This window comes from Physeter macrocephalus, chromosome 1 (assembly GCF_002837175.3).
Source record: "Physeter macrocephalus isolate SW-GA chromosome 1, ASM283717v5, whole genome shotgun sequence".
Classification (NCBI taxonomy): Eukaryota; Metazoa; Chordata; class Mammalia; order Artiodactyla; family Physeteridae; genus Physeter; species Physeter macrocephalus.
This window is the reverse complement of record NC_041214.2, coordinates 20,032,132-20,056,899: the sequence shown is the minus strand read 5'-3', so window position 1 is coordinate 20,056,899 and position 24,768 is coordinate 20,032,132. Positions and strand designations below refer to the sequence as shown.

General features: G+C 40.3%; 1 protein-coding gene across 3 annotated transcripts in view; it reads left to right on the top strand.

The window, feature by feature from the left end:
• AGTR1 (angiotensin II receptor type 1) overlaps positions 1–13,025 on the top strand; it is a 43,714-nt gene extending 30,689 nt beyond the window's left edge. For 2 of the 3 annotated variants that reach the window (XM_028488822.2, XM_007128381.4), the window contains one exon: positions 11,065–13,025. In XM_028488822.2, coding sequence (XP_028344623.1) covers positions 11,111–12,190 — 1,080 coding nt within the window. In that variant the 5' untranslated portion in view covers positions 11,065–11,110 and the 3' untranslated portion in view covers positions 12,191–13,025. Of the gene's footprint in view, positions 1–8,735; positions 8,779–11,064 lie in introns of all 3 variants that reach the window. The other variant, XM_028488823.2, reaches the window with a different exon arrangement.
• The last annotated feature ends 11,743 nt before the right edge of the window (positions 13,026–24,768 follow it).

Here is a 24,768-nt window from a genome sequence, read left to right as displayed (position 1 = left end):
AGCTGGAAAAACTGTCTGGTCAAGAAGCTCATTAGCAGTGCCTTCAGGCCCCTCTCTGAGCCTTCCCACCCCTTTATGGTCCTTTAGCTTCTTCTCCTTCCAGAATCACATGCAGTTTTCCAATCCTTCTTATGCATATTTGCTTGCAAGGGAAAAATTGGTCATTTACACCACAGTGGATTTTAATAACACTAACAAAAGTCTTAAAGCTACAGGATCTCATAGCATCTCCACATACATGATCTCATTTGATGTTCACAATGGTACTGTCAGCCAGACTGGACAGATATTTTTTCACTTCATCATTATCATGAACTTCATTACCATTATTTTCCAGATGAATAAGATGAGTCATAGATTTGGTGAAATGCTAAAAACTTCATAGCTCATAAGAGGTAAATCGTGTACTTGATTCAGGTCTTTGGTTCCCAGCACCATGCTCTTCCACGACCTTAACTCTGGCTCTCACCTGAGTCAGTATGTCTTCTCCTGCAGGTAGATCTTGGTTCTAATGGGGGTATAGATGTGGGTATCGTCCACCCCACCCCCGTTAAAGAAATTCCAGACATCTAGGAGTAGGTGCAAGGGTTATTTGACTAGGTGACTCCTGTTCGGCTCCCCTTAGCTACTCCAGTCCCGAATGTTTAAAAGAAATACAGAGTTTAATGTGTAATTCTCAAGCTGCATTTAGGAATTTGTCCTATTTCTTCAGGTTTTAATGCCTCAAAGGAGCCAAATGAAAACATTTTAGCTGATGGCACTTTTGTTGTTTGTTGTATTTGGTTTTGCCTATGAATCATGACAGGCACAGAGCACATAAGCAAGCGTTACAAATGAAGATGCCAGTGGGGCAGTGGTTTTTAAATGTTAGCGTGCATCAGAATCCCCTGGAGGGCTCATTAAAATTTTGCTGGACCTCGCCCACAGGGTTTCTAATTCAGCAGGTCTGGGGTGAGGCCTAAGATGTGCATTCCGAAGGAATCCCCAGGTGCTGGTGATGCTGCCGTTCCAGGGACCGCATGTTCAGGACCATTGCTAGAAGGGTAGGTAGGTGACTTACACGAGGGAAGCACATGTGCTGTGCTGTCCAGTTCAGTGGCCTGCCCCAAGTGGTGACTGAGCACTTGAAGTGTGGCTAGTTTCAACTAACATGTGCTGGAAACAAACTATACTCTGGCTTTTGAAGACTTGGTACAAAAAAAAAAAAAAAAAAGTAAAATATCTCAATAATTGTTATATTGATTACATGTTGAAATGACAATATTTTGGGTATATTGGGTTAAATAAAATATATTACCAAAATTAATGTCACCTGTTCCTTTTTATTTTTTAATGTGGCTACTAGAAAATGTTTAATTACATATGTGGCTCACATTATATTTCTTTTGAACAGTACTGACCTAAAGAATCAGAAACTAGAGAATGGTGGGGATTAGTGAACCAGAGTATTCAAATCCCAAAAGCTATAAACACTTTGGGGGCCAAAGAAAATATATCTGTCAATCAGATTTAGCCTGAGGGTCCCACGTTGTACACAAACATTTGCTGCTACAATGTAAATGTAGAAGCTATACAATACCTTATCATTTTACCTTTCAGCATTAATCAAGTACTTTGTTATAATTCTTGGAAGTAAAAGCATTAGATTACAATAATCAAAAATATTTCTGCTGGGGCTTCCCTGGTGGCGCAGTGGTTGAGAGTCCGCCTGCCGACAAAAAAAAAAAAAAAAAAATATATATATATATATATATATACATATTTCTGCTGAATTTCTGAATGAAAAAATTCCATTAATCTTTTGAAGTTCTGAGTTTTCTTTCATGAAGTTCATTTCATTTATCCTTGCATTATAGAAAGCTTATATTTTCAAAGTGCCTCCATACCTTCCAAAGACCTCACTTTTTAACTTTAACAATCTATGAAATAGAGGCGAGAACAGGTATTGGTATTCCCATTCTAAATACTTTGTAATATTTAAGGGATAACAAAGTAAGAGATTAAATTACCTATGTATGATTTTAGTGACAAAACAAGCCATTGGACAGGACTCTATTCCAGTGCTTTCTCTGTCAAACCATTCTAATATCGCTCCGTTTTTATGACATTTTAATGTAAAAAATAAAATTAAAAGTAGCATACAAAACTGTATTTGAAAAAAAATGTAACTCTGTGATAAAAATCAAATGGACATAACCCTTACAGAATTCATTTCCTTGGCACAAAAGTCCATTTAGCTCATCAAAACACTGACAATATAATACTTTGAAGTATTATTCTAAATAGTATATTACTGTGAGGTTCCTCTTCCCTCACCTCTATGTTTTATCTGGGCAACTGAACCACTCTGAGTATATGCTAAACTTTAAAAAGTTGTATTTTCCCCACAGAGAATCTGAGAGTAGGTTCGTTTTGAATAAGTTATTTTAACAATAACATATTGTGCCACCTTTTTCATAGGATGATATAATCTTGACTCCCTAACTGCAGGGCATACTTTTAATTTTGACTTGCAGCCATGAATCAATCTGTCTTTACCCTTTCACCTGGAATTGCCAGTGAATAACACAAGGGATGCCTGAGAGGCTCATAGTCTTTGACCATAAATGGAGTGAAAACAGCTAGTCTAGATGGGGTCCAAACCTATAATCTTGACCTCATCAACCTGGAGTCACAACCAGCTATCCAAATGCTCTGCTGGGGAAACATTTCTTTGGGTTAATAGATAGTTAATCTAAAACATGGGGCGAGGGGGAACGCACTGTCACTATAACATAATGAGCTTAAGTAGAGTTTCTTTATTCATCTTCAGTAAAAGGTAAAATTATTTTCATTCCATTTTTAATAAAAAAGTTTTTATATTTAATTACAGAATGTTATTAAATCACTGTGACACTAATAATATCTGTATCAATAGACAAATGGCTGATTTAATGATTTATTGGGTAATTTCTACTTGTCGAGCCATTATTGTATACCTTTTGTATATCTACCTAATATATATCTTTGGTATATTGTATACAAAAGATGTATACCTATTCGGAAGAGAGACTGTGAAATTTCAGTGTTTCAGGAGATTTTCTGAAGCATGTACCAGCTCCACGACGATAGAGAAACCTAGAGAAGCTAAGTGACTAGTTCAAGGTCACCTTGCTAGTGAGTGGGAAAGCCAAAATTAGAACCCACGTCTCCTTACACATTGTGCAGGACCCATCTGTAGACTATCATCCAAAGAATATTTCTGCTTTCAATTAGGACACTGGGTAATCTGGGGAAACATGTACAATATACTGAATATTTAATCCTGCTAGCTTCATTTAAAATTTATGGTTATCTGATTTTCATAACATTAAAAACTTTAATCTGAAATGAACTGCCATGTCATATGCCATAACCTCTAACATAAAACTCACAATACATATAAATTCTATAATATTATCATCATTTCTTAAGGGTATAAATTAATTGGTGCATCCTTTCCTTCCCAATAACTTTCCTCATACCCCTTAAAGTGGAATTTGAAATGAAATAAGCAGTGTCTGCTCCTGATTTAAAGTCTCAAAGAAGCAAATGTGGAGTGGCTTCACAGATGAAATCTGGGCTTTTGTTCACAAGTTGGATAAAGCAGCTGTTGTTGACTGAGATGCCCACCTAGGAGCTGCCTTTTTCATCTTTAGAAAAAGAAAAGCTTGTACACAGTCTCCAAAAGCCATATATTAAAAATGAGGTTTCCTCCACCTTGATGGCCAAGATACTGATCTTTCGAAATGTGGTTATGATTCCCTCAGGGAGATTCTAGGAGTCCATAAATTTGAGGAAGTTGGAAGTAGTAAAGGACAGGGCTTCATGTATGTACAAGCTTTCTTCCAAGTTAGATGTTATTTTCCTTTTCTCCTAGTCTCTGGAACACTACTCTTTCTAAGCTCACTGAAAAACCTTCCATTGCCTTCTATATTTAACATAAGAAGAATATTTTCTACTAACACCAGTGTGTCAAAGGAAGATTATTAAGCACCTGATTAGACTTAATCACGTATCTTTCATCCTTATCTTTCCTTTCTGAAATTAAAAAAAAAAATCATACTACAGAAATAGCCAAGAGTTTTAGGATAAACAAGAGTGGGAGGAAATACCATAGGAGTGAAGAGAGTTGTTTGGGGAGCTTGGGATATTCATCACAACCGACTTGTTTAAACTATAATTTATGATAAATTGGAGCTTCTCGAGTGGAGAGAAATTTAATTGTAGTTTAGTGTTATATTATTAAAGTATTCAATGATTTCCAAGAAGCAAAAATTTAGGATTAACATTTTACTTTCCTTGAAATTTATACCCTAACTTGGAAGGAACTTCTGAATTTCCTTTCTTAAAGCTGAGTTCTTTAGGTTCTTGGGCTGTTTTGGACAAAGCAAAGGGGAGGACTGGTTGCGGATGACAGAATATTTAACCACCATCACCACAGCTGGTTACGTATGGTATGAGCAGAAATAAAAAAGCAGCTCGCGCTGTTTTCATTTCTTGTGAGGGCAGGCCATGGTGGATGATACTGACTTAGGAAGAGGGCCAGACACCACTACTTACCACTTAGACATACCACACTTGCATTCATTAAGTTCGAAGAGACTGAATCTTAAGTATGTAATTAGTATGACATTAATAATTTTAATACAATATCTTTTGTATTAAGAGAAAGATTCATCTGGGAATTGCAGAGGCAAACAAAATCATCTCCAAGCAAAGTATTTAACATAGAGAAGTTAGGCTGGGATTGCTGACCAAAAGCACTGCATTCTCCTGTGGATCTGACTTGAGAGTAATTCTGGTCACTTGCCTTATGATGCAGGCTCTTTGCATGCTCCCTTCTTCATGGCTGCCAGGATTACCAGCCTGGAGGAGAGTGTCACCCAGAAAGGCCTGGATGCTTCATCAAAGGTCATGATGGGGCAGGGAGAGCAAGAAGAGGGACAAGGCTATATTTCAAAGCTTAATGGATCCAAGCAACTTAACTATTATCACCAAATAATGTGTAGGGCAACTTCCAGTCAAGATGAAGATAATGGATTAAGCAATCATGGATATTACCTTTTTTCTCTAAATACATAAAGTATCACATTACAGCTCCACATAAGAATTGAGACCACAGGGGCCAGAGAAGAACCAGCACCAGATACACAGCTGAGATAAAGTTCTAATGACTTTACCAGAATGGAAGTAAAGGCCATTTAGCTCATGTACTGAAGGCAACGGAAACTGGGTTTCCTGGTTAAAGCCAGGACTGAAAATTACTGCCCATTGTGACCAAAGACTAAGATAACTTCTGAAGACCAGCAAAAATTTGAGAATGGGTAGAGGGCCTCATCTGCAGTATCTGCAAAGTAAGGGGTTGGAAACTAGGCTGAGAATTGGCATTAAAAGCTTTTCCAGATCAAGTGAGTGTTGTATGCCCAAGCAGAAATTTTACCACCACTGCCATCCACTCAGGCCTCCTAAAGAAGTTAATTCCCACTAGAGATTAACCCTCAAAGATTATGAAACCTAAAATGAAGGCAAATGCCAAGAAAGAGCATCTATAGATGAAACAAATAGAATTTATACCTGAAGAGCTACAAATAGTAAAGCAATTGGATAGGGGCTCTTCACATACAGATGTTCAGAATGGTTAAGGAGATAAGGGTAGAAATAGACCCCATAAAATAAGAACAGAAGGTTAAGAAATAAGAACAAGTGGATTTGAAAAAGAAACAAGTAGAAACCCTAAAAATTTGAATGCCAACTTCTATGATTCAATGAATTCACAAATGGATACTAACAGTTGTTCCCTGTAGAATGCCTCATTCATTACTAGGGGAAAAACACACAGGAGCAGAAACAGTTGCTTTTGAATGTCTGAATTATAAGATAGGAGCAATAAAGAGAATGCCTTTTGAACAGGATGGTGTATTGAGCTGTCCAGCACTACAGGCAAAAAACAAACACTGGCCTACTCTTTTTGATATTTAAGAAAGATACTTTGGGGCACAATGGTTAAGACTCCGTGCTCCCAATGCAGGGGGCCTGGGTTCGATCCCTGGGCAGGGAACTAGAATCCACATGCATGCCGCAATTGAGAGTTCACATGCCACAACTAAGGAGCCCTGGAGCACAACTAAGGAGCCCGCCCACTGCAACTAAGACCCGGTGCAACCAAATAAATAAATATTTTTAAAAATAAATAAAAGGAGATAATAAAATTAAGTAGAATTTTTTAAAAAAGAAAGATACTTTGATAAATTATCCTAAAATATAATTATTTGGTCATTTAGTTCTCTCTTTATTATCATAGGAAACTTCGGGGTATTTTTTTTTCTTCAGATTGCAAACTCATTAAAAACGGAGCTTGTAATGAACAATTTAATTAGATTGGTTTTGGCTTGCCTAAAAGCTTTTAAGGAGGTATTAATATTCTAATCAAAAGTCTTGGGGAAATATTCTTAGAATTAAAAAAAAAAAGAAAAAAGAAAATCTTCTTTCTTAGGTTCGTTTTTAAGAACCAGGGAAGCTGTCAAGGAATGAAAGGTAACTCCTACTAAAGCAAGCAGTGCTTTATGTGGTGTGGCCACCATGAACCAGCCTTGTTTTTGTAGCAGACTGAAAGTTCCCACCTGACTCATGGCAAGTTTATTCATCTGCTTAAGATTATTTTTTACTCATACTTTGAAAGAAAAACAGCTTGGTATTTTTAGCCCTTTAATGGCAAGAGAAAGAGCTTACCAATGATAAACCTTTTTTGTAAATCTCTCATGCTTTTTTGATCCATGGCTGAGCCAGCACTTGCCTTGCATTCAAAAAAATAATAGTAAAGATTCAAATAAAACACATTTATTAAACATTTAATAAATACATTTATTACTAATTGAAAGATAGGCCCAGTACTTTCAAGTTATTGCATTTAATTACCACAATAATTAAGTGCAGTAAGAATCACTGCTCCCATTTCTTACAGATCAGGAAACTGAGGCTTATGTTCAAAGAAAAACTGGGTGACTTATCCAGAGCCACACAGATTTGTAAGTAGTAAAGGAAGATTCCATTACAAGCATTTTGACTCCAAATTCCATCTTCTTTACCCCAAGAGGCAATGATGTTGTGGAATTCATGTAAACCACAGAGCCTGAGTAAAAGCTACAGTGAGACCCAGGAATAGAGAGAGGTGGATCCTCCTGTGTTTTTAATCAGTAGCCTACCTGCCTATAACCCTACTGGAAGAAGAAGCAGGATGAAACAGAAAAGTAGCTGCTTTCTGGGACTCCAAAGTTTGGTGTCCTAGGAGATCACATCTCTCTCTCTTCAGCTGCTCACCAAAATAGCATGGCATACTTTCAAGCTTCAAGGAGAAAAACAGCCTACTCTTTACCACTTATTTATCATCAATCTAAGGTGACGCCAATCATAAGAGTTCCATTTTCTCTCTTTCTCAAGAACCAAGTTTCCCTAGGGAAGCCTATGAGTGGCAACAGCAGCCGACCAAGAGAACAATGTTTCTTACCTACCAGTATGGCCTGTGTCACCCCCTCCCATCCAGTACACATTCAGACCCCACACCCCTGCCTGGAAGGTTGTACAAAATCTGTAAATTTACAAGAACAGTTTCCCGCAGATGAAGCTTCAGACATTTATACGGAGGGAAAAGTTCAAGCGATAACAAAATCTCTATTCCACCTTAGCTGGCCAGATGGTTGCCTTTAACTTCTAACCACTCTGTTTCCCACACATGCTCCAAAGTCCAAGTGCCACCTCTGGGAAATGTGCCTGATGACTCCTGGACATTCCCACCACCAAGCTGGGTCAGTGAAAAGTCCAAAACATTCCACATGCCTCTGGTATGGTGTAGTATTCAACACACAGGAGATAACTTTGGCTTTAAGGCTCCTGTTCCCCCAGCCAAACTCAAATCATCCAAAGCAGGAGAAGGACTGTGACTTTATTCACTCTGCCTCCCTGACCCCAGCATATAGTAGGTGTTTAGTGAATACGGAATGAATGGACGACTGCCTGCTGAATACACTATTTGCATTTCTGCTTTCTTGTACTTGCTCCTGCTGTTTTCATCCCCTGAAACTCCTCTCCCCGACGCCTTACTAGATAGGAAGTTTTGGTCATTACTTATATAAACATTTATATAAAATATCCTTCCAGTTAGTATATTCAATGCTATGCCCAGAGTTTCTCAAATAATATACTCATTAAAATAATACATACCTCATTCAAACTTCCAGGGATGTTTCCCTAGTTGTTCAGAGCAACCTTTATATTTTAAGTATTAGTCAATATGGATCGACGGAAACTTAAGAAAAGGCTGACCTCAGAATGTGAAGGAACTGGAGTCCAAAACCATGCTTAAAAATTGGTCCTTTCAAATGCACATTTTTCCCCTGAAATTCTTTTATAAATGATGGTTATAGTTCCAGCCTAGTCAATAAAGTTCTACCCCCTCTAGACAAAAAAATGGGACCAGCAAGAGCTGTGTGCCCTCAAAGTGAGGTCAAGAGAGGAAAGAGAGTTTCCTCCCTACCCTTGTGCACCCAAGCTCAGGGCACCCAAAGAACCCTAACGAATCCAGTTTATTCCTTCCTAACATTTAGTGCCCTTATGCCCAAACTGAAACAAATATTTAACTCTGCCCTATTTTCAGTTCAACCCAGGATACTTTTAATCTTTGAGATTCTTTAACCTTGACATTTACAATTTTTTCCTAGGCAAAATCCAACTTACCACAACTAGATGTTAGAAGGAGGGCAAGTAAGTAAATTAATCCACTTTAAGGTATAAATGACTGCTAGCTCATTAGCTTTTTAAGAAGCATTTAATTTTTAATAGAGAATATTTGTTTACCTAAATGAATTTCTACTTTTAAATTGGCATAATTTCAGTAATTGTGACTTTTTTAAAAACTGAAAAAATCAGGAAAGTGTAGAGAAATCCTTCTGGGTGAGACAGAAGTAGGTCAAACCTTCCTGAGAGCCTAGCCCTAGTTTCTACTAAGCCATTCCTTATTTTTATCTTCTTCTGTTTTGTAAACTACAGATTTCTAAAAGTGCCAAGGGTTTTTTTTTCTCAGTTTGGTTTGGTTTGGTTTGGGATTAGATTGGGTTTGGGTTTTGGCTTGTTATCCAAGGTGAAGCCCAGGTCGACGCTGAGTATTTTCTGTCAGATTCTTTGGGAGCAGAATGTAAACTGATTTCATTCGCCCCTAGAAATTAGTCTCAATGCTCTCTAGTTGTAGCTTTCAGTTATATAATATTCACTCATTCATTTGTCCACTTGCTCTCTTATTTTTCAGACATCTATCATCTGCTTCCAGGAAAGTGTCAGGGCCTATACTAGTGAACAAGATGCTTCCAACAGGCCTTACCCTCAAGCCACTGACAAACCAGTGGAGCAGACAGATATGTCAACATACCATTATAACATATAGGTCAAAACCTACATCGAGAGTGCCAAAGCAGCACAAAAAAATGGAACAGCCAATTGCCCAGACAAGTCAGGAAGGCTCCATAGAGGATGTGACATTTGCCTGTTGGTGGATGCTAATGCCCCCATGAATGAAAAGAGAAGAAAGGGATTTAGATTATATAGCCTTGAGTACGAAAGGAGAAGATAACGAGGGCAGAGAGCCAAAAACTTGGGTAGGGAGAATAACTGCCTCCTTGGGGGAGGCAAAGAGGCCACTTAAGAACCTCTCTTTCCCAGTGTTACCTCTTAAAATCTGGCTACCTGAGACTCATCCTTTTCATAGCACCACTCTGCACCAAGATGGACACCACCCTAAGTGCACGAGGTCATCCAGCTCTCCTGGATGCCAAGCGCAGCTCTCCTGGACAGACTATTCATGTCTTATTCCTGCTCCTCTTCTTACCCAGGATGATGTGCTACAAGGGGAACGCACACCCATGCTCATCCAGGGACCCACTCCTGCTGGAGCAATAGGGTCTTTACCCAACACCACTACCCTGCCTGGCCAGCCTTGCCTGTGCCTAGGGCTGGCCTGCACCTCAGGGCCTGCCTGTGCCACACCCTGCCACGTTATCCTCACAGCATCTTCAGCTTCCCTTCCAAGGGTTTTTTGATAGACTCTTGTCTAGGGCAGAATACGAAGCTTTTCTAAATCACATAAATGAATGGCTTGATTGTTGATTATGTAAAATATTGGAGCAAATATTTGCAAAAGTCTCTATGGAGCTCATTCCTGAGCATCTGATTCTTCCTAAAATCCTAAAGAACCGCTGCTCTCTTGAGCCCCCCCCAAAACACATGTTTTATTGATAATCCTGACCTAATCTATTTATTTGACATCCTTGTTAGACAAACGGTTAACCTCAGAGTTAACTCCGGAAACGGCCTGTGGGCACAAAAGGTAGGAGATTCAGGCCCTTTTGCTAGACTGGGGTGGAAGTTAAAGAATAAGTGGTAACTGCCTGTAGTGACCTGGAAAACCATGGAAAGAATGCTGTTCCCCAAAGCCTTGAGCCCTCCTTTTTATCCCCTCTTAAATCAATTCCTCAGAACCTAGAGGCAGCTATTCAGACCACTTCAGGGAGGACGCTAATAATTTTTATACCTAAGATTGTGATATGAAAGAAGTGGTTCAAAGAATAAGATATGGATGTGTCACATTTCTGAGGTTAAAGACAAATTAATTAGCCTCAGGAAAAACTCAAGTCTTTCTGAATAACTAATTTAATTCAGTAGTCTTTTCTGAGATTTAGATTATGTTTTTCTAATCAATTTGGAAGCTAGGATTTACTCCTAGAAAAAAGGCAAAGGACCTAGATGAGTATTCACATAGGACCCCACGTCTACTTGTCTGAAGGATCTTTATCATTTCCTAGAAAGGCAATATGTTCTAAAACTTAATTTAAGTGTGCAGTCTTAGGTTTTATCAGTTCACAGCTTTTCTCCAGAAAATATGATCTAATTTTTTTCCTAACAACTAGAGTTGAGTTACTGTATTAATGATTGAGAAAGAAAACTATCCATTTACAACTGGAAGTTAAAAATTTACCTTTTCATTTTTGTTTTTTCTAGGTGCATTTGGCATAGTGTCTGAGACCAGCTAACCCAGGAGATCAAAATGATCCTCAACTCTTCCACCGAAGATGGTATTAAAAGAATCCAAGAGGACTGTCCCAAAGCTGGAAGGCACAATTACATATTTGTCATGATCCCCACTTTGTATAGTATTATCTTTGTAGTGGGAATATTTGGAAACAGCTTGGTGGTGATTGTCATTTACTTTTACATGAAACTGAAGACTGTGGCCAGTGTTTTTCTTTTGAATTTAGCACTGGCTGACTTATGCTTCTTACTGACTTTGCCACTATGGGCTGTCTACACTGCTATGGAATACCACTGGCCCTTTGGCAGTTACCTATGTAAGATCGCTTCAGCCAGCGTCAGTTTCAACCTCTATGCCAGTGTGTTTCTACTCACATGTCTAAGCATTGATCGCTACCTGGCTATTGTGCACCCAATGAAGTCCCGCCTTCGGCGCACAATGCTTGTGGCCAAAGTCACCTGCATCATTATTTGGCTGCTGGCTGGCTTGGCCAGTTTGCCAACTATAATCCACCGCAATGTATTTTTCATCGAGAACATCAATATCACAGTTTGTGCTTTCCATTACGAATCCCAAAATTCAACCCTCCCTGTAGGGCTGGGCCTAACCAAGAATATACTGGGTTTCTTGTTTCCTTTTCTGATCATTCTTACAAGTTATACTCTTATTTGGAAGACCCTAAAGAAGGCTTATGAAATTCAGAAGAACAAACCAAGAAAAGACGATATTTTCAAGATAATTATGGCAATTGTGCTTTTCTTTTTCTTTTCCTGGGTTCCCCACCAAATATTCACTTTTCTGGATGTATTGATTCAGCTGGGCATCATACATGACTGTAAAATTTCAGATATTGTCGACACTGCCATGCCCATCACTATTTGCTTAGCTTATTTTAACAACTGCCTGAATCCTCTCTTTTATGGCTTTCTGGGGAAAAAATTTAAAAAACATTTTCTCCAGCTTCTGAAATACATTCCCCCAAAGGCCAAATCCCACTCAACCCTGTCAACAAAAATGAGCACGCTTTCCTACCGCCCCTCAGAAAATGGAAGCTCTTCTACCAAGAAGCCTGTCCCATGTATCGAGGTTGAGTGACACACTTGAAACCTGTCTGTGAAGTCATCTTGTTGAAGAAGGAGCAAGAGAAACATTCCTCCACAACACTTCACTACCAAATGAGCACGAGCTGCTTTTCAGAAGTAAAGAGGAAAATGGATTATGTGTACTGAACTGACTTTTCTAAAGCTCCGAACAAAAGCTTTCCTCTCCCTTTGCAACGAAACAAAGCAAAGCCACATTTTGCATCAGATAGACGACGTCCACTCAGAGAGTGATGTCAGACACCGGATGAGTGTGTTGGTTTGGAAGATTTTACTGGTAGAGATGCCATCTCCCCAGTCTGCTCTTGTTCCGTTATTTTTGATTTCCACATAAAGGTACTCAGAATATGTTGAACCTTGAGAGGAGCAACAGGATATGGGAGCTCAAGACTGCTCTGCCCGACTTCCAGAGGGCAGCAAAGCTTTTGGGCCTATTTACCTATTAGCAACTGTGGCCCACTTGTACCTGCTACTGCACATTTTGTACAAAGACTTGCTAAGCAGTAGTTGTCAGGTTGCAGAAGTTTATGTGAAACTCAACCAGTGTCTTATAGATTCACACTACCAAAACATTCCTGCTAAATGGCTTATTTGTATAATGACGTTACTAAAGTCATGTATAAAAATTAAACTACTTGTAAAGGTGTTATTCTGGTCCCAGGTAGTAGTGTCTTCCTAGTCATGTCAGTTTTATTTCGTATCTGAGAAGTATCTATATTTTGTGGTAAAAAGATTATATATCATAAAATATGCCTTACTATTTTAAAAAGTATATATTCTACCTATATATGTATATCTCTAAACTGTTATTTTATTAAAATCTGGCAAAGTTATACCCACATTAAAATAATGTTATTGTAATGTATTTAATCTTCATTACTTAAAATAGATGCTGATTTATTTTTAAAACAACTGTGAATAAGTACAAACATATTTCTGTTTAAATTTTGATACAACTGATAGTTTAATACTGTTGGTTTTAGATTTTATGTCCTGCCACGAAAAGGTAAAGAACACACTTTATTCCACTGCACAACATGGAGTAAATACACCATTTTGAATTTTCCAAAGTTTTTCATGCAACAAAGAAAAAACTCATTCCTTTTAACACTAAAATAATATATTATTTTACACAGAATTTTTTAATAATAGGATTTTTCTATTCACATACATGATTATTGTAAAAAATATAGGAAATCAGTAAAAAAAAAAAGTCATATTTAGTTCTGCTCAAAAATTACCATTTTTAACATTTAGGCACAATGTTCTACTTTTCTTTTATTCATTATACACATGTACATGTATAAATCATGATATTGGAGGCATAAAGTATAAAGTATTTTGTATACAAATTTTTCACTTAATGTCATAGCATAGTAGTTTGCTACTCCATTAAATGTTTTTCTAAACATTTTAATAGTTGTATAACATTACAAAATACAGACACATCATGATACAGTTAGCTAATATTCAAATTGGAACATTTAGCTTTTTTCTGATTTTTCAGTATCATAAATTGCATTGTACGTGAACATTCAAGTACATGAATCTGATAAATCCCTCATGATACACTCCTAGAAGTGGTACAAGTGCATATACAGATATGAATGTTTTTAATATTCTTAATACGTATTGCCAAATATTTTCCAGAAAACATAACAATTTACAATACTACCAACTACGTATGACATCGCACCACAGCCTCAGCAGCATGGAATATATACTAGATTTAAGCAGGAAAGGAAAATTTACTGTAAGCATTCGGGGCCACATGCAAGAGCAAGGATGCAACTGCACTAAACTATGTTGCCCCCTTCCAAAAAACACCATCACAAAATGTGAATCAGGGGCTTCCCTGGTGGTGCAGTGGTTAAGAATCCGCCTGCCAACGCAGGGGACGCAGGTTCGAGCCCTGGTCCGGGAAGATCCCACAGGCCACGGAGCAACTAAGGCCATGCGCCACAACTACTGAGCCTGCGCTCTAGATCCTGCAAGCCACGACTACTGAGCCTGCGCGCCACAACTACTGAAGCCCACGCACCTAGAGCCCGTGCTCCACAGCAAGAGAAGCCACCACAATGAGGGCTACCAGTATGGCCTGTGTCACCCTCCCATCCAGTACACATTCAGACCTGCTCCCCTTGGAGCATCCTCTGCTGCTTTGCTCCGCACAGAGCAGGGAGAGGTACTCATCTGACTCCATAAACAGTGGCCAAGGATTGGGGTGATGTATAAAGGAGCTGATGGGAGGCGTGGGTGGGGGGGAGCATTCAGAGAGGCCTTGGTAGGCTGGACAGAATCTCCACAAAGCAGCCTATTATCGTTCACATTCCCAAGGACAGAGTTATTTTGTGAATAAATGTGGTTACATGTGCCTCGTTTTCCTTTTATATTATTTTTAATTTCACTGATACAAAATGCCAGCCACTAACTCCAAAGGTCCTTTACTATTTTCACAATCACCTCCAAAAAATAAATTGTAGCTTGTCTCAAATTATAGTGTAAACTTATTACCCTATTTGAAATCCCTCCGAGTCAGCTGTATAACAATTCATTTTTTAATCAGTAATCATCTTAAGCCAAGTGATTACAAGTACTTCAAACTTGCTGAAACACTTAATAAGTTACAGCTGATAAGATTTCTGGTAGCCAATTGTACTTAGATACCCTCTATCTCATGTATTTATTAACTGGTGTGAATAACAAGCTCCAAGCCTTGTTTTCATTTTAATTTCATCAAATTATACTGTGATTTTTCCCCATCCCATTTTGTGAAATAGATACTGATAACTGCATGATTAATCTTGCTTTATCAGTGAGACCAACTTAATACTGAAGTGGAGACTCTACTTACCAAAATGTTAGGATGGTACGCCATGATTTATTCTTCATGAACATATTTAGAGGTTAGGTGGATTCCTTATTTTTTGGAATATTTTTAAAATTAATCAGAAAGGAATATTTACCATGAGGATCTAGGTGCCCAACAGAACTCAAGGTCAATATATATATAGAGAGAGAGAGAGAGAATTTTTTTTTTTACATTCCAATCCTGGTTTCCCCCATGAAAGATTCATCTTTTCAGTCAATAATTCATTAATTCATGGATTCAACCAATTTTGTATTGCTTATCTATTCTGTGCTGGAGGACCAGAGTTATGTAACATACAGCTTAAAATGCACAGCAAACTTTTCAACCAGCTGCTGTGGGGAGTATGAAAGCAAGCCAAGTGAGAAGTAGCTTGACTGCCAACCCACGGAAAGGCTCACAAAGGTTTGACGCCACAGGTTCTCAGTTTTATAACTCTGTATACCAGGCCAATTTTTTTTCCAACAATACATGCCAACCTGGAGGACCAAAGATGGGAAAGTAGATTCAGACAGGTCACAAAAGTGAGGTGAAGGGAGTTAAGAAAAGGAGTCCCAGGGAATTTTGAATACTGGTATGAAGGCTGATTTCCCTGAGAGCAGTGAAGAAAATAAATCAGGAGCAGATGAGACACAGAAGACTGAGAAGTGGTAGAGGCCTGGGGACGGCGACACACGGCCTCAAATGTCAGGGTGCAAACCCCCGGGACAGCTGCATACAGATGTTTAGGCCCCCAGGGCCATGTTGGATCCACTAGACCCAGACCAACCAGTGGAAGAAAGAACCTAAATATCAGGATGGGAAGCAAGTAATAAACAGTAGACAATGGTATGCGGCAAAACTCAGCAATTTTTATATACTTCAGGTTGCATTTTGGGAAAGAAAAAGTCCTCTGAAGAACTATCCATACTGGAGGTTTTGATGAGACTGAAGAATAAATGTAAAGGGGGTAAGGAAATGGAAGAGGTAGAATATTGGAGCTAATGATCATAGAGTCAGACTTTCACAATTTAAAACTTTGATTGACTCAGTTAAAATATGACATCTGTAACTACAGCCACTCTTATCTGATGGGTATGTGTAGTGGACACCTGTGGAACTATCTGCACAGTGTCCCCTCTTCTCTTATCGTGGGGATTTCCCAACTCACCGAAGAACACAACCACCTTAGAATGAGCAATTTTCTTACCTAACCCTATCCCCAGGCCACAGTTAATCAATCCAGGCTTGAACTGAACCATTCACAGCTTTTTTCCTAAGGATTCTTTAAGCATATACTGATGAAGAGTTGGCCCAACTCCAGTGATGGAAGTTGTTGGGAGAGACGTTGTGAGATGTAAGCTTGGAATCTATTAGCAACCATGTCTTCACTCTGGATAAATCTAGCCTGTACTGCGAGTGAAGTTAACAGAAAGGCAAGAAAGTCCAGGGAATACCCGAGTCCTTGATTCTATCTGTGTCCAATGCCCAGCTGTGTCCCCGCCCACCTTATACTTGGAACCAGCATCCACGTCTCTAATCAGGGGACAGAATATAATGATCTGTGGCTGAGATCTGCATGTGTTCCTTCCTGCTTGACCAATAAGAATTTCCTTTCTGTAGTGGTCAACACATCACCCACTGACCATCCAGCAAGAATAATACCAGTCTAGGTCCCCAAATATCTTTATCTTAATAAGGGATCAAGTGGACCATCCTTTTTTCACCTGTCTCCTTATCAAAGGGTGTGGACCAGGACATCTAGGATTGTGTGTGGTAGAGGGCAGGAGGTGTGCTGATAGAAAAGGACCCATATTTAGATGAGACTAAAGGTACTACAGTACCTACTATTGTAAGTTATTTTAAACTGAGATCTTCCCCTGAGGTGGCACACTGGTAAAACACTCTTCTCTCGCCCAGGAAATTATGATAAGTATTATCTGAACCATTAAATATAAGTAAAGAGAGGTAATGAGCACCCTGCACCCCCTGAGAGTTCAGATACAGGGTCCACATGCTGTCTGGACCCTCCCCTCTCTCCATGACCTGGATGGTCTCTGGATCTCACAGACCTTGCGAACACTGCATCCTACCCTGCCCAAATACAACAGAAAAGGCCTTCGTTCAACAAGTCTATCCACCTTACTTGAGAAATGAGATAACTGAATTTTCACAATCAGAAAGAGTCAGAATTGGATTACTGTCTTTTTTTTTTTTCAAAAGACAATAACTTAGAATGAGAGAATTTAGCTTTATTATTATTTAATTCTGTCACTCATATACAAAGAAACTTTGTATAATAACCTCTAAGAGCTTACCCTGAGGTTTGCCCTTCAAACAGCATGACAGGAAAATATTTATCTATGTGCACAAGAGATGTAAATTTGATAAGTAAATGATGTTAATTTTGAAACTATTAAAAACCAGTTTGCTATTATGATTACTTTGCTTCAAATATCAAAATGATGATGAGCCATATATGTCCTGGGGCCCATTTCTTGATTCGTTTCATGTATTACAAAGGTTCTTTTGAAAAACTAAACAAGATGAGAAATAGGAATCCTGGCTGAACATCCCCATGAGTCGGGCTATATCTCACAGAACCTCTTTTCCAAGCCTGATAAAGTTCTGCTATGCCATATTGGCACATAGAGTTGCTGAATGATAACTTGTAGAAAATAAGATGCACCTCAGTTTCAATCTCTGGAGATATGCAACAACAACAAAGAGAGAGAGAGAGAAAGGATCCCCAACCATACAATCTGATGCCCTTACAAATAAGTAACTGTTATTTTCATTCATTCATGTAGTAAATGGATAGTAGGAAAAAAAACCTTTTCACTGATATCACCTTTATAGTCGTTCCTTGAGTACCCATATCTGTTCCACCTTCCTCCAGAAATAGCCCCCTATTTCGATTTTGGTGCCCTCTCTGTCCCACATTTAGTGTAGAGTCTGGATAGGGCTCTACCCCTATTCCAAACACATGCAATGAGGGATGTGAGGAGACCTGAGCAAATCAGCCCATATATTCCCCTGACTGCAATGGAATAGGCACATAACCTAAAAGGACCCAATCAAGGTGAATTTCCTAATTTTGCCAGGAGCCACCAGACAAAATGCTTATTCTTTCTCATCATACAGAACTTAAGTAGATGTGAGAAGCAGATGCAGCATTTGGTCACGCCAAAGGGAGAGGCAAAAATTTCCTGGAGTTTTCACAGAAAGCATAAGAGTAAAGTCAACATATGAAACTAAAATAATGAAAGGGTAGACCAAGAATTGGAGAAGAACCAAGCCTTTATGATATCATTCAAGAATTGACTTTCTGTGCCAGACTTCTCTTTTTTCTTAAGGTGGCTGAGGATGAATTTCCGGTCAAAATTATCCACTAAAATCCAATCTTCAGCAAAATCATTAGAGCCACCATTTATCAAATTCTTAATATAGGACAGAGTTCTCTGCTTATATGCATTATATTACGTAATCCTCACAACAACCAATCTTATCAGTTCTATTATTATCCAATGAGACAAAATGAGGCTTAGAGATGTTGTATAACTGGTCTAAGGCAACGTGACTGACAAATGCTAGAGCTGAAATCTGAACCCAGACGTTTTGAATCCAGAATCTGTGCTCTTATTTACTAAACTATGTTGCCCCCTTCCAAAAAACAGCATCACAAAATGTGAATCAGGGGCTTCCCTGGTGGTGCAGTGGTTAAGAATCCGCCTGCCAACGCAGGGGACACAGGTTCGAGCCCTGGTCCGGGAAGATCCCACATGCCACGGAGCAACTAAGGCCATGCGCCACAACTACTGAGCCTGCGCTCTAGATCCTGCAAGCCACGACTACTGAGCCTGCGCGCCACAACTACTGAAGCCCACGCACCTAGAGCCCGTGCTCCACAGCAAGAGAAGCCACCACAATGAGAAGCCCGCATAATGCAATGAAGAGTAGCCCTGGCTCACCACAACTAGAGAAAGCCCACACACAGCAACGAAGACCCAACGCAGCCAAAAATAAAATAAATAAATTTTTAAAAAAGAGAGAGAGAATCCCATTAAAAACATATATATGAATCATGTAGGTACCTTCCAAAATATTGCCCAAGTCTATTTATTCAAAATCAACATGAGTATTATTTTGGATGAGCTTATATTGGGTCTAGCAAATAAACAAACAGGCTATGACTGCTAACTATCACAGTAATTAGTTCAATGCTCTGGTCCTTTCTGCAGCCAAGAATTTAGACAGTATATACTAAATGAGAGAGGGAAAGAAATTCCTAAATTAATTTTTCATGTCAAATTTTCTTCTTACAACCTAATGGAATGATGTTCTTTTGAGAAAACATTGTGGAGAAACTATATTACATTCTGAGAGATTTCCTTTTAAGTTATACAGTTCAGATTTGGCAATAAATTTAGTTGAAGAATATACCTAGAATAATGAAAACAAAAGTGTGATTTATCTCAACTGTGTCCAGAGACCAAAAGAATAAAGGCAATAAGATCACAGCCATGAGTCCTGAGGAAAGTTCTAGCAGCATCATTGAAAATCACCTCAAAATGGATACTATTTGAAACAGTGAGAGCTAAGAAGAGAGTTGCAACAGATCAGGCAAAACACGCTCACCGCTTCACCTTTGCTTCAGGGTGCAGAAGAGGTAGAAAGGAGTGGTTACACAGGAAACACTTAAAAACAAGGTGATTCAGCCATGGGCTGAGAGGATGACCACGACATGATGGAAATTCCAACAACCAATGTGAATCAGAAAGTAGTAATGGAGGAGATCGATAGAGATGGTGGAGTAGGAGGACATGGAACTCATCTCCCCGCCATGAACACATCAAAAATACATCATCTACATATGGAACAATTCTCCCTGAAAACTAAATAGAAACTAGCAGAAAGACTCCTGTACAGCCAAGGCTATAAGAAAGATCCACAAGGAAATGGGCAGGAAGGGAAGAGAAACAATCAGGTCAGGACCTGTGCCCCTGAGAGGGGACTCAGAGAAAAAAGGGAAATTATCAACACGTGGGCAAAGACGTGCCCTGGGGAGTAAGCGGTTTTAGCCACAGACTGGGCGCCCCAGTTCTGGGGTCCTACACAGGCAGACGAGCCCCCCTGGCTGATTTAAGGATTGCTGAGACTAACAGGAGGGCTAAGAGCATCCTGGACTCCACTTACGCGGAGTGCACACACACTGGTGTGGCCCCAAGGCGGGGCAGAGACAGCAGATAGGAGATTGCTCCAATGGCTGCAGGGTTTCCCACAACCAACTCAGGGGCAGCCCAGCTCAAGCTGAGGGAACGCTCCAGCCCCGCTTACTCTATGTCACAGCATGGCAATGGATCTATGGCTGCCACCAGCAGGAAGAAAGCTCCGATGTCGGACACGGAGGTGACTCGGTCCTGGGGCAGCATTTGAGCAGGGCAATGGTAGCCACTGCTGGTGCTCGCTCAAGTAGCACATCAGAAGCAGCCCAGGACTCTGACAGCTACCAGTCCGCCACAGCTCATTTGCCAATACACACCAAGACTCCATGCAGGACCCCTGCCCTGCAGTGTGGCTCCACAACAAGGCAGGGGTGTCAGAGAGGCTGGGGGAGTGATTGGCTATGAGGGACAAAGGGGCTTGGACTCGAAGCTACAATTCAGCAGAGTGAGGTAAACAATTGCTGGCACCAGCACAGGCAGTGTACTGGAGACAGCTTTGACCTCTGTCTGTTACCAACATGAGCTGAGAACCCACACAGGCTCCCCCGGTTTCAGCACTCCGCCACTCTGGAGCAAGGGTCTCAGTGCTTGGTGAAGGGAAAGCACACACTCAGAGGGAACAAAGCCAGCTAGGGCCCGACCCTCAGGGCTTCTCCTCCAGCAACTTGGGATCAGACCCCACTCCTGATAGGGCAGTGATGTCCACTGAGCAGAGGGGAAGCCCCGCCTCGCACCTGGCTCCAGCTCTAGCCCCTCCATCTCCAGTCCTACCTCCTACCAAGATGATAACCGAATACACGCTGAGGAAAGACATGTCTTGTGTCCACGTCAAATCCATCTCTCCCACCAAAGGCACTGGGCTCACACAGTCTGTATAGGGACAAGCCCACATAAGGTCACACCTTCAAGACCACAGTAGGTAAATGTTTCACCTAAATTCATAGAGGCAGAGAAAGTTAAGCAAAATGAAAAGGCAGAAGAACTGGTCTCAATTGAAACAGCAAAAGAAAACTCCTGAAAAAATAAATAATGAAAAAGAAATAAACAACTTACCAGATAAATAATTTAAAGCATTAGTAATAAGAATGATCACTGAATTAGGGATAGCAATAGATGAACACAGTGAGAATTTTAACAAGGAACTAGAAAATATAAAAAAGACCCAAACAGAAATGAAGAATTCAATAACTGAAATAAAAAACACACTAGAAGGAGTGAATAGCAGACTAACTGATATAAAAGAATGAATAAGTGATCTGGAAGATAGAATAATGGAAAATCACTCAATCAGAATAACAAAAAGAAAAACAAATTGTAAAAAATGAAAAGTGTTTAAGAGATCTCTAGAATAACATTAAGCATACCAACGTTGATATTACATGGATCCCAGCAGGAGAAAAAAGACAGAAGGGGATCAAAAATGTTTTTGATGAAATTAGAGCTAAAAACTTCCCAAACCTGAGACAGGAAACTGATATCTGGGAACAGTAAGTACAAAAGGCCCCAAACAAGATGAACTCAAACAGATCCACACCAAGACATATAATAATTAGAATGACAAAAGTAAAAGATAAAGAGAGAATTATAAAGACAGCAAGACAAAAGCAAACAGTCATATACAAGGGAATCCCCATGAGGCTATCAATTTACTTCTCTGAAGAAATTTTGCAGGTCAGAAGGGAGTGGCATGATATATTCAAGGTGTTGAAAGGGAAAACCTGCAACCTAAGATACTCTACCTAGCAAGATAATCATTTAGAATAGAAGAGATAAAGAACATCTCAGACGAGCAAAAACCAAAAGAGTTCATAAATATTAAACCTACCCTAAAATAAATTTTAAAGGGTCTGCTCTAAGTGGAAAAGTAGTAAGAGTCCATAGGAAACAGAAAAGCCCACTAGGAAAGGCAAATATATAGTAAGGGCTGAGGATCAACCATTTAAATAAGTTAATACAAAGATTAAAAGAAAAAAATTATATAAAAGCAACTACAACTATGATAAACAGTTGAGGGATAAACACGAAGATATAAACTGTGATATCAAAAATGCAAAATGTGGGGGAAAGGAGTTTAAAAATGTACACTTTTAGAATATGTTTGAACTTAAATGATTACCAGTTTAAAACAGATATAGGTCAACATATATGAACCCCATGGTAATCACAATTCAAAAACCTACAATAGATAAACAAAAATGAGAAAAAAATAAGGAACACAAGCGTACTACTAAAGAAAAACATGAAATCACAAGGGAGGAAACAAAAACAAGAAGAAATGAACAGAGAACTACAAACACAACTGGAAAACAAGTAATAAAATGGCAGTAAGTCATACCTATCAATTATTATTTTAAATATCAATGTATTAATGCTCCAGTCAAAAGACATAGGGTGGCTGATCGGATAAAAAAACAAAACCCATCTATATGCTGCTTACCAGAGACTCACTTCAGAGCTAAAGACACACACACAGGGCAGACCTTCAAGACGGCGGAGGAGTAAGACGTGGAGATCACCTTCCACCACAAATACAAATACATCAAAAGTACATCTACATGTGGAACAATGCCTACAGAACACCTACTGAACGCTGGCAAAAGACCTCAGACTTCCCAAAAGGCAAGAAACTCCCCACGTACCTGGGTAGGGCAAAAGAAAAAAGAAAAAACAGAGACAAAAGAATAGGGACGGGACCTGCACCAGTGGGAGGGAGCTGTGAAGAAGGAAAGGTTTCCACACACTAGAAGCCCCTTCACTGGCGGAGACTGCGGGTGGCAGAGGGGGAAGCTTCGGAGCCGCGGAGGAGAGAGCAGCAATGGGGATGCGGAGGGCAAAGCGGAGAGATTCCCGCACGGAGGATCGGGGCCGACCGGCACTCACCAGCCCGAGAGGCTTGTCTGCTCACCCGCCGGGGCGGGCGGGGGCTGGGAGCTGAGGCTCGGGCTTCGGAGATCAGATCGCAGGGAGAGGACTGGGGTTGGCGGCGTGAACACAGCCTGAAGGGGCTAGTGTGCCACGGCTGGCCGGGAGGGAGTCCGGGAAAAAGTCGGGAGCTGCCGAAGAGGCAAGAGACCATTGTTTCAGGGTGAGCGAGGAGAGGGGATTCAGAGCACCGCCTAAACGAGCTCCACAGACAGGCGCGAGACACGGCTATCAGCGGGGACCCCAGAGACGGGCATGACACACTAAGGCTGCTGCTGCCGCCACCAAGAAGCCTGTGTGCGAGCACAGGTCACTGTCCACACCTCCCCTCCCGGGAGCCTGTGCAGCCCGCCACTGCCGGGGTCCCGGGATCCAGGGACAGCTTCCCCGGGAGAATGCATGGCAGACCCCAGGCTGGTGCAAAGTCACGCCGGACTCTGCCACCGCAGGCTCACCCCACATCTGTACCCCTCCCGCCCCCGGGCCTGAGTGAGCCAGAGCCCGCTAATCAGCCACTCCTTTAACCCCCTCATGTCTGGGCGAACAACAGATGCCAGAGGGTAACCTCCATGCAGAGGCGGGGCCAAATACAAAGCTGAACCCCAGGAGCTGTGCTAACAATGAACAGAAAGGGAAATTTCTCCGTGCAGCTTCAAGAGCAGCCGATTAAAACCCCACAATCAACTTGACATACCCTGCATCTGTGGAATACTTAAGTAGACAATGAATGATCCCAAAACTGAAGAAGTGGACTTTGGGAGCAACTGTAGATTGGGGTTTGCTATATGTGACTACCGGTTTCTGACTTTTATGTTTATTTTATTTTAATTTTTTTTTAATCTTACTGGAGTATAATTGCTTTACAATGGTATGTTAGTTTCTGCTTTAAATAAAAGTGAGTCGGTTATACATATACATATATCCCCATATCTCCTCCCTCTTGCATCTCCCGCCAACCCTCCCATCCCACCCCTCTAGGCGGTCACAAAGCACCCAGCTGATCTCCCTGTGCTATGCGGATGCTTCCCACTAGCTATCTATTTTACGTTTGGTAGTGTATATATGTCCATGTCACTCTCTCACTTCGTCCCAGCTTACCCTTCCCCCTCCCCATGTCCTCAAGTCTATTCTCTACCTCTGCATCTTTATACATGTCCTGACCCTAGGTTCTTCAGAACCATTATTTATTTATTTAGATTCCATATATATATGTGTTTATGTGTTCACATACGGTATTGTTTTTCTCTTTCTAACTTACTTCACTCTGTATGACAGACTCTAGGTCCATCTACCTCACTACAAATAACTCAATTTCGTTTCTTTTTATGGCTGAGTAATATTCCATTGTATATACTTGCCACATCTTCTTTATCCTTTCATCTGTCAATGGACACTTAGGTTGCTTCCATGTCCCGGCTATTGTAAATAGCCCTGCAATGAACATTGTGGTACATGACTCTTTTTGAATTATGGTTTTCTCAGGGTATAAGCCCAGTAGTGGGATTGCTGGGTCATATGGTAGTTCTATTTGTAGTTTTTTGAGGAACCTCCATACTGTTCTCCATAGTGGCTGTTTCA